At 61.2% G+C, this 10,903-nt stretch overlaps 1 protein-coding gene across 1 annotated transcript; it reads right to left on the bottom strand.

Annotated features, from left to right (window-relative positions):
• Positions 1-4,025: 4,025 nt before the first annotated feature.
• CRABP1 (cellular retinoic acid binding protein 1) lies at positions 4,026-10,339 on the bottom strand. The gene is made up of 4 exons (XM_044230242.1): positions 10,245-10,339; positions 9,552-9,730; positions 7,652-7,765; positions 4,026-4,303 (listed from the first exon to the last, which is right to left on the bottom strand). Exons 1-4 carry the CDS (start codon positions 10,312-10,314, stop codon positions 4,253-4,255), a joined length of 414 nt encoding a protein of 137 aa, XP_044086177.1. The 5' UTR covers positions 10,315-10,339; the 3' UTR covers positions 4,026-4,252.
• Positions 10,340-10,903: the final 564 nt, after the last annotated feature.

The raw sequence follows: 10,903 nt of genomic DNA, 5'->3' as shown, positions 1-10,903 counted from the left end.
CTCTCACTGTGTCTCTATCAAATAAATAAATAAAATCTTAAAAAGAAAGAAAGAAAGAAAGTGGAAGGGCCCTGATGGGTTGGGGCAAACACAGCAGTCTGTCCAGTTTAAGAGTGCACAGCCAGGGGGCACCTGGGGGGCTCAGTGGGTTAAGCCTCTGCCTTTGGTTCAGGTCATGATCTCAGGGTCCTGGGATCGAGCCCCGCATCAGGCTGTCTGCTCAGCAGGGAGCCTGCTTCCCCCTCTCTCTCTGCCTCTCTCTCTCAAATAAATAAATAAAATCTTTTAAAAAAAAAAAGTGCACAGCCAAAGGCTGTCCGATGCACCCTGGGCTGCAGGTAAGGAACTCTGCAGACTTGGTGAAGACTAGTTTTCACTCAATGACGCAAGGATGTTCCCTCCAGGACTGAGGATTTTGCCCGTACTAATGGGCAACAGTTACAGTTGCCCATAAAGGTTTCAAGAAGGCAGGAAGATGCCTGGAGTCCACTCCCCAGGGTTGACGTCTTAGCTGACGTCTTGGGAAGGCATGGGTGGGGTCAGCTGGGTGGGGTACCCCACCTTGTCTCTGATCACATCCTTGCTGTGTAGTCCTACAAGCTGGCTGCCATGGTGGCGAGAGGGGGTTCAAGCAACAGAGGGCCGAGAAAGATGTAACAATATGAACGGGGTCTTGCATTAAATATTTCAACATTACTTTCTCCTTGGAGAAAGACGGCACACTGTCTAGTTCATGTTGCGCTGGTAGTCGTCCTGAAGACAAGACTTTGCAGAAATCTACAAGCTAGACGCACCCCTGTCCTTCCTGTTACCTCCGTATATTAGCAGCAAGTGCTTTTACTTGCAGGTATGGAAGCCACTGCATAACTGGCTTCAACCAAGAAGGGCTTTTTTCTTTAATCACAAGGCAATACCCCCAGCGATGGGTAGGGACTGTATTATCTCAGGGACTTGCGACTGGCACCTCCGAGATTCCCTTGGCCTTTTCCTCACAGGCATAACGTAGCTGCAGCAGCTCCGGGCATTGCCATCTCACTCCACACTCCCAGGCAGGAAGCAGAAGTTAGCTGCTCAGATCTCCTCTTCCATGGGGAAGAAAACATGTTTCCCAGAAGCCCCACAGCCAACTTTCCCGTAAGTCGCTGGCCAGACGCGGCGGCATGGTCAGCCCTAGTTACAGCCCAGAATTGACTTTTGGGGCCTCTACTGTGAGAGGCGGGCAAGGAGACGGGGCTATGAATGCCCAGCCTCCTGCCTCGAGATGGACTAGCACACGCGTGCTCCATGCCCAGGGGCTGGTGGGGTCGGTGTGCGTCCCCACGTCCACCTGGCCTGGAGGACAGCGGCGGTGCGGGGAGGCTGGGCTCGGCTTTCCAGCGGTCAGGTGGGCAGGGCAGCACGTGCCACAGAGCGCCCCACTGGCCGTGCGCCCCGGGGGCCAAGCCTGGCCTCAGGGACCACACAGACGAGGTGGCCGGCAACGGCAGGAGCTGGCCAGTGTCGAGCGACGGCGCAGGCCCACCTCAGAGCCCGCGCGGACACCGGGCAGGGGGGCTGGCTGGCGGGCCTGGGGCGCGGGTCCGGGCCAGAGGAGGGGCGGGACGGGGTGGGGGCCAGGGCGAGGCGGGGCCAGAGCGGGGCGGGGCCAGAGCGGGGCGGGGCGGGGCGGGGCCAGGCCGGGCGGCCCAGGGAGGGCCGAACCCCTCCAGGCTCAGGCACCGGAGCAGGTTCCGCCGCGGCTGCGGCAGGGCGGGGCTCACCGGCGTCGCTGGACCCCCGCGCACCGAACCTTCACCCGAGCCATGCGGGATTTACTGTCCTCCCTCAGCGGGGAGGACAGGCCCTGCCATCCGGGGACCCCTCCGGGCCGTCCCCTGCAGGGCTCCGCCAGCAGGTCGCACCCTGCCCCGCGGTCACGTGGCACCCTGGCCGAGCGGCGCCCCCCGCCCCCAGCGGTGACGGGGTCCGGGTGGTCGTGTGACCCGGACCGCCCCGCGGGACCCCGGAACGGAGGGCCCGTGGGGGGGGGGCTTCCCGGCGGGCCGCACCTGCCGGGCGTCGTCGAGGCTCGCCCCGTGGTAACCCCGCCGCTGAGGCCGGCGGCGTTTGGGCTTCTAGCTCCTGAGGGTGTGCCCCGGACGCGGCCCTCTGTGTTCCGTGGCGCCTGCGGGGCCGAGTCGGGGAGGCCTTGAGTGCCCGGCGGAGTGTGCCCTCCTGAGCTCCTGCTCTGGCTCGCGGGCCGGCGGCCGGGCCCCTGCACGTGTGCCAGTTACGTGCGCTGCGCGAAGCGTGCGCCGCCCGTTGTGGCCGCCGACCCCACACCGGGGGAGCCCTCGTGTCCCTCCGTTCAACACGAACGGAAAACTCGGTGCCTTGCCGTTCCGGAAACGAGGCCCGGGCTCGGCGATGTTCTAGGGGAACCGCTGCTGCTGCTGTTCGCACATCCCGTCGTCCAAATGCAGCCGCGCTGGCCCGTGCCCCACGCGGGCGTGAGAGCGGGCCGTCTCCGGAACAGGCTGGTCGGAGGGACGACCAGGTGCCTCAGTCCCTAAGCCTCCGCCCTCTGATTTACGCTCAGGCCATGATGTTGGGGTAGGGACATGGAGGCTGGACTCTGGCTCTGCGCTCAGCCCGAGTCCAGCCCGAGTCCGCTGGAGAGTCTCCCTGTTGCCCCAAAAAGGCAACCCATGTGCCCCCGTGTGACGTGTGCTGACGAACATGATGGAGATGGCTGAATCCCGGAGCCAGGAAAGGGGCGGTCCTCTCACATCCTCCCTCCAGCCAGGAGCCTGCATGTGCCCCATGTGGGGACCCGGAGAAGGCCCGGCCGCAGCAGGAGCCCGGAAGCCTGTCCGCCAAGATGTCTGGGGCCCTGCCCAGTCCACCCATGGTGAGGTGTCCCCAGCACCCGTGGATGGAGTCTGCCCTTGTCCCTGAGCCATGACCTGCCTTTCACACCTTCTCCTGGCCTCAGCCATGCCTGCGCACCGCTGCTCAGCTAACTCTAGCGCGGCTTTACGGAGAGCCCCTGCCACTCGGAGAGCAAGGACAGGGGCCCAGGAAGCCAGGAAGCAGTGGGGGCAGGAGTGGCAGGGTCCACTTCAAGGAGGGGAGAAGTGTCAGCAGTTAACCCAGTGGGAATGCTGGTTCAGATATGCCGGATTTTCCCAGCATTTCTCCTAAGGACACAGAAATCCAGATTTTCATGTGAAATCTCCTGATTTCAAAACATGAGAGTTGGCAGCGGTGGAGTATTGCCGGCTTACGTGTTCAGACCCATTCTGCACCTGGCCGTGTCTGGGGACGGTGACTCACCGTCCCCTACATTCCACTTGGGCTTGGCCAGTGGGCAGCACAGGTCAATCAGAGATCGGAAGCCGGGAGGTCGCGATACTCAACCCCATAGTTCCAAACCAAACTACCTCCACGCCCACCCGTACCCTGGAGCCATGGTGTGGACAGTGGCTACCATCCTCCCCGTACTGCCCAGCTCGGGCATGGTGGCCTCTCTCCCAGGCCATAGCTCTTTTCATCTGGTGACCCCTCTGCCCCTTCTGTGTGCAGGCGTGGGAAGCAATGGCTCTTCTGTTGCTAGTCTGATGACCACCCGAGCCTTTGCTGATTCGCTCCATCCTGTCCCTATAAGTGCCTGTGTAAGTAGTCCCTTTACTCTGGGAGCCCCTCAGTGAAACCTCTGCAGTCAAATGCTCTGCCCCTGAGCTATACCCCCTCAGTGAAACCTCTGAATGACGCTCCTTTTCCTACTAGGAGCCAGCACCGCACAGACTAGTTCCGTTAGAAAACAGCACAGTGAGGACCACACACACCCAGATCTGCGGTCCTTTTCCAGCTGGAGGGAGCCCGGCTTGCACCCCTATATGCTATATGCTCTAAGCACGGCCCGAGGCAGCAGCTGAAGCTGAAGCCACTTCACAGCCCAGGGATGTACTGAGGACAGCACGTGCACCAGAACCCCAGGCTGCAGCTGAAGACGCGGCATGAAGATGGGAACAGCCTTGCAGTGCGGCTGACCAGTTTAATGGCAGGCAAAAGCATGCAGATGCCGCACTACGGAGCAGCAGGGACTCGGGGGTACAGAGGCCTTGGGGGGACACTACTAGACCGTCACAGGGGAAACGGGGTCACCTAAAGTTGGTACGGGGCAAGGGGGGGTGCACTGGCAGCTCAGACCTAGACGTTTCTCAGGGGAACATGCATCCCACCCCCGAAGTTCGGGGCACGCCGGCTGCCTTCACTCCCGAACGTAAATTCTGGTGCAGACCACGTCATCGGCGCCGAAAGTCTGTGGAGAAGGAAAGACAATCAGAGCAGACGCCTGTGCAAACGTGTTTAGAGCACGTTGCTCATAGGGCCACTTACTGCCCTGCTAAAGACACTTTGTTAACCGACATTCAAGTCCCTGGGCCACGTGCTCGCACTAACTGCTGAGGTCTTTTTTTTTTTTTTTTTTTCTTTTTCTTCTCTTTTCCTTTGAGCTCCGCACAGGCAGAGAGGCAACTGGGGTATAGAATTATATGCAATTTTCCTTTGTTTCTGGAGCCCATGAATGCCAGCGTCAGAAATGCTTGGTTTGAAAAATGAAACTGCAAGGGGAGATATCCCACTGGACATTTCTGAGGTGGCTCTCTCTCTTCAAATGACTTCAGCAGAGCAGAGGGCCTGGGCAGCCAGAGCTCCGGGGTCACGCGCTGACCAGCCAGAGGGGACGGCATGGGAGAGAGCGGCTGCTCATCCTTAAGTCACCAGCAGGCTGGACGACGGGCCCGGCCTCCAGACCCTGCTTGGCGGCACCCAGTGGGGGAGGCTGCTTGGTGGCCCCAAGCGGGAGGGAGGCGGTTTCACACGGGGCTGGAATGCAGCAGGATGATCCCAAAGGGTCACTCCAGCTAATGTTCTATGGCTCTTTGTCTGTCTGTCTGTCTGTTATATGATCTTAACTCTCCCCCAAACTAGCAATCATCCATGATTGCTAGTTTGGGGGAGAGTTAAGATCATTTACTTAGAGGTGCTCCCACATCGAGGTCAAAAGAAAAGCCTCCATCTGGGGAATGGTTTGGGCCCACCATATAGCAGACAGACAGACAAAGACACTTGCCAGGCTGTCCCAGGAACCTTTGACTTTTTTATCAGAGCCACGGTCTCTGGCAGTGGCTGCTACCCTCCCGGGCAGCGGGGACAGGGAAAGCAGTACATTTGTTTTGTGCACGAAACCAACATTCAGACATCCTCCAGGCTGCAGACCCCATGTGCGCACGTCTGCCGACGCCCACTTTTCTACAAGAGTGCCCTCGCTCTCAGGTTCTCCAAGGGGCTTAAGGCCCTGGGGGAGGCTGAGAGCCCGGCTAGACCTGGACCTTCAGCTTCTCGCCCCCACCTGTCGGCTGGCCACGAGCCTCTCAGGAGGCACACGGCAAGACCTGATTCCAACGTGTGTCTCGGGGAAACACTAGCCCTGAGTGACACCAGGAAGGAAGCACCCATCAACAGCTTCTCCTCCAGGTGGGGGCTCGTGGTCACACGGGCACGGTTGTAGCTGCTGCGGACACTTCTGTCTGCAGGGGATGCTGTGCCTGGAGAAGGAGGGCCGGGGGGCAGGGGTTCCCACGGAGATCCCCCTCTAGGGGTGCCGACCTCTCAGCTCTATGGACACAGAGGATGTGTGGTTGGGGTCCCTGCCATGCACTGTGACCACCCTCACATCTGACGCCTCCCCCAAGCCCCCAGGCTGACCAGTAGCTTCCTGACGCGCGGGAAGAAATCACATTTCCAACCACATCTGAAATGTCCTTCTCTGCAGGCACCAGTGCCAAAACATTCTTGAAAGCAACTCTGGAGTGTTCCAGAGTGGTTTGAGGGAAGATACTCCGTTTTCACAGAAGGGAACTTACAGTCCCCGGGGGACAATTTACTGTGGGCACTGGGAGAGCTTACTGCAACTCAACTAGGATAATCTACCTCTTGTTATGAGGAGACGCATCTCCCTGCGTTTGGGATTTATTAATGATAACGACCTTCGAAACAAAAGCCCATATATCAGGTCTCAAATGCCAAGAATTAACACTCCCTTTGAGGCTTGTCTGGTCGGTGGAGCTGGGTGGGGGGAGGGGGTTGGAAGTCTGGGAGTCCTTGCAGCAGAACCTGCTCTGGCTGTTCGGGGATTGCAAGGGTTAATAAAATCACACTTTCTCACGGAGCAAGCCAGGCCTGCTCAACTCTCAGCCACGCTCCAGAACTGAGAGCTTTGCTGACTCTGGTACCAATGAACCTTTTCTTCCTCCTCCTCCTAAATTCCACGTCTCAGCTTCAAAGTGCCCCTCCAACCCCATCAGGTGCTCCTTCCCTGGAACTGGCATTCGCCGGGTTGCAAAGGAAGCCGGCCCCTTCTCTAGGAAAGCAGACAGGACTCAGAATCAGGCCCGGGAAGGACAAGAGGAGAGAGAGGGATCAAGCAGCCTCAGCAGGAGTCAGAGAGACTGCCCTGTTCAGGGTCTGCCCACGGATCAACGTGCAATTTTAGGGCTGAGAGCCCTGTGCTCGGGATCCACCGCCAGCGGCCGCCCTCATCCGACAGCCTGGGAAGGGAAGGGCCGTGCCCAGATCGCACAGTGTGGCTGGCCCACGTCCCACCCTGCGGGCTCCTTCCCCAGCGCTAGAGGAGGATGTGAGCTAAGACCGGACAGGCAGGTGGTCTTCGAGAGGAGCTGGTAACAATCTGCCTCATGCAGAACAAAGGATATCATTTCCAGGTTACCCACACAGCTTTTCCCCATGTGTGTGTGTGCGTGTGTGTGTGTGCGCGTGCGTGCATGTGTATGCATATGCGTGTGTGCACGTGTGCCTGTGTGTGTGTGTGTAAGCGCGTGCGTGCATGTGTATGCATATGCGTGTGTGCACGTGTGCCTGTGTGTGTCTGGCGGGTGGGGGCGGGGGGAGGGCGGGGCTGTGGCAGGAGAGCCTGGTCTATTCCGAAACACAAAGGAAGAGTGACTGAGCCTTCTCCGCCCTCCCCAAATTTCTCTGCCCCCAACATCTGAACTAAAGGACAAGGCCGGGTGTGATTAAACTGTGGGGGTCTCACCAGGTCCAGTCTGTGTGGCCAGGATCGTTTAAAATGCTTTAATCTGAGTCCCTTGCAGGGAGAGCCTTCCCTTCCCCGTCCCCGAGGCCCCAGTCCCACACGTGGACACGCAGGCCCTTTCGGCAGCCGCAGGCCTCGCCTGGCTCCTGAAGGCCACCGCAGCTGGTCAGGCTGGGGCGCAAACGTTTGCTCTCTGGGGCTCCCGGGCTGACAGGCTAAACCTCCTGAAATCTTGCCCTGGCGGCAAAATGGGGAAACGGCAGGGGGAGAAAATCCCTCTGCCGAGGGAGCAGCCCTGGGGCCCCGCAGAGCCCGCGCACCCTGGCGCAGTGGGAAGGGAGGCGACTCAGAGAGAGCCACGGGGTCGCCTCGGGGACGCGCAGTGGGGCCACCCTGCTCTGCCCCGACCTGAACAATGCCTGCCTGCCCCTCAGCTGTCCCTCCAGGCTCTCCACTCCCTTTTTTCTGCAGGGCCCACAGGGTCCCGCCCTCCGCCCAAGGGAGGGCGGCATCATCCGGGGACGTGGCTTGATTCAGGGACCCAGACCTCACCAGGATGAGCTCGTCGTTGGCCAGCTCGCGGGTCCAGTAGGTTTTGGGGCCGTCCCCCTCGAGCAGAGTCTGTGCACAGTGGATCTTGTTCTCATTCTCCCAAGTGGCCAAACTCTGCAGGCAGGAAAACCGTTAGTGACATGAATTCCAGCCTTGGCGGCAGGAGCAGAGACAACAACGCGCCCAGGAGAGTCCCGGCGGCTAAGAGAAGCAACACATGGTCCCTGTCAGCAGGCACAGAAGCCTCTTCGAAGCCCTGTGGAGTCCAGATTCAGAGGGCCGGTCATGGGTTTATGGGGAATAAATAGACCTCGTGTCCCCCCGCCCCTCCCCCAAATGTGCATGCACGCGCACACACACACACACACACACACTCACTCTCTCGCTCTCCAAACCAGCGGAGCTCTGGGCATACTTCACATTTCCAGGAATAAAAATCAGAGCACGCGGTGATTCATTTATGCCGAAACGAACTATCCCTTCAAGAAACTGGGACATTAAGAACCTTCCCATCAGAAGAAGACGACACTAGAGCCGCTAAGATGCCATATTTATAACCACACTGGCCGGCGCAGGAGCCGTCTCCTCCACCCGGATTTGGGGATAACCCCTTCCTTGCTATGCGCACAGACTACTCTGATAAACCCGAGTCAGCTGGCTCTGGGGACAGAAGCACTGCCCCCACCCCGGTTTCCAGCTGTGGGAGGCGGCACAGAGCACAGAGCTCGAGTTGGGCTGCGGCAGGTGCCCAGCCCACAGACTCGCTGACACTTGCCAGGCTGTCGCATGGACCTTTGATTTCTTTTAATCAGAGCCATGGTCTCTGGCAGTGGCCGCCGCTGGATGTCCCCACCTGAGCCCTGCCGATGGCCAGGCCTGCTCCCCAAGACTCCCAGTCACTCTCACTACACAGATCCACTCTTGTTTTTACAAGCAGTGCAGGGACCACGGGCTCGGACCCTGCCAGCTCCAAGCCGGGACATCATTTTCTGGCTGTGTCAGTTCTGTGGGCCAAACATTGCCATGTGAGTCGAGTCTCTGTGCCCAGGGCACCCAACCCTACAGAGCAGACAGTCACCCCTCAGGAAAGGGGAGACTCAATTTCTCACTTTCCGGAACGTTATGAGTATTTCTTTGTTTTGAACGCTGGGGAAAGGGAGGGAGACATTTTGTCCCCTTTTAAGTAAGTGACAGCAGCAGCCACGATTTTTCCATCTGCATTCAAAATACACATTACCCGACCCTTCTTTCTACTCAACAGAATGCGATTTTTGCCCACGGAAAACAGGCTTGTACAGCGGCTGGCTTCCATCCACTGGTTCATCCCAGGGACCAATATCGGTACAAAGAGGAAACTCCTGCCCTTGAGGACCAAGAGAGCCCTTCGACCATTTCCCCAGCCGGAATCAGCCTCGCTTTGGGAAGACTCTGCCTTTCCTTCAAGACACCAGACTGAGGCCGGGAGGGAGAGGTGCGGGCCCACAGGACTGCTGAAACTGGATCCGGGGCATCCCCTGGGGTCCGGGGCGGGCGGCGGCGGGGGGAGCGAGCGCTGCCGCTCCACCTGCCACAGGAGACGTGGCGGCTGCCGAGCCCCGCACCCGCACCCGCACCCGCACCCACACCCGCGCGGAACGCCGCCGCCCGGGATCCCCCGCCGCTCCAGGCGCAGCTGTGAACGCGGAGGCGGCGGCTTGGGTGCGGTGGGGGCGGACTGGGGAGGACCTTCTCCCGAGCCCCGGAACCCCGCTAGCGTGAATTGTCTCTGCAAACCGCCAGTGCACGGCCTTGCAGGGAAAGCGCGCCACCGGCTGCCAAGGCCGGCAGGGGCGCGTCCCGCCGCGGCGGTCCAGGGCTCGGAGAGGGGATCCCGGGACGCCGCCCTCCTCCGGGGCCTCACCCTGCACTTGCGTCCGTCCACGGTCTCCTCCTCGAAGCCCTCTCCGACCTTGAAGTTGATCTCGGTGGTGCGCACGGTGGTGGACGTCTTGATGTAGAACTGATCCCCGTCCTGGCGGATTTCCACGTGCGGCTTGGACGCAGCCGCCACCGCCACTTTGCGCAGCATGGCGTTCACACCTGCGCGGGGAAGGAGGGCTGCGCCACGGGCTCGGTCGCGGCGCCCGCCCGGCACTGCCCAAACCCTCTGCCTAGAGAACGCCAAACCCTCAAAACAGACCCGCTCCCCCCCCAACCCTCGCCCAGAGTTTCCAGAGGAGAAACTGAGCCCCAGTAAGCGGCTTTCCCGGCGCAGCACCATGGATGCGCGGCGGGGCCTGGCCTCACACCGACTCTCCAAATTTAAAGTCCCCGATTCTCCTCGGACTCCGGCGAGATCTCCCCTCGCGCTGGTCCAGCACGAGACGAGGCCGAACCGTCGGGGAAGGCGCCAAGCCTCCAGCAAACGTTCGCGGGGCGCGCGGCTCCCGGGCTCCGCTCGCCGCTCCTGCCGGGGTGGCCTTGGATCGCTCCCCTCGCCCTCGCCCCGGGGACGCCCTCCCGCCTGCGCTGGTCCCGGAGGCCACCCCGCGGGCCTAGGGAGCACCTCGGGGCCGCTCCTCCTCACAGGCGCCCACCGACCGCGCCAGCTCACCCAGCGCCTTGAGGAGTTCGTCGAAATTCTCGCTGCTCCGCATCTTCCAGGTGCCGGCGAAGTTGGGCATGGCGAGGCGGCGGGCTGCGGCGGGCTGCGGGCGGACGGACGGGCGCTGACAGCCGCGGCTGCAGGGCGGAGACTGAGCGCAGCGCCCAGCCCGCGCGCCTGGAGTCCCCGGGAGGGCGCCCCCCGCCCCGCCCCGCGCCCCGCCCCCGCCCCGCCCCGCCCCCCGAGGCCCTACCCGCGCGAGCCCCGCTCCCCGCCCGCGAGCCCCCCCGCCGGGGTCCGCACCCCGGCCTTGGTGCCGTGCGCGCCGTGCCCACTCCACCACAACCGGGCGTGGGCACTGGGGGAGGGTCCGGCGATCGGGCCCTGGGTCGGAGGGGACAATGGTGACAGCGGGGCGGTGGGGACGTGGGGAAGCACTGCGCCATTCTCTCCACTTTGGGGCGTGTTTGGGGAGAACGATAATAGAAAGTTAAAATACGGAGGGTGGTGGGGCCGTCAACGTTGAGAGCCGCCCTGTCCCGACTCTGGGTGGTGCGTTCTGGGCGCCGCAGCCGGTTTACCCCCAGCCCAGCGCGGGATCCTATTCCGCACCCACCCCCACCCCAACACACATACTGGCTCAGGGCCAATGCGAGCGAGTGGTGGGA

The sequence above is a fragment of the Neovison vison genome, chromosome 13, assembly GCF_020171115.1.
Source record: "Neovison vison isolate M4711 chromosome 13, ASM_NN_V1, whole genome shotgun sequence".
NCBI lineage: Eukaryota > Metazoa > Chordata > Mammalia > Carnivora > Mustelidae > Neogale > Neogale vison.
This window is presented reverse-complemented; position numbering and strand designations above follow the sequence as displayed.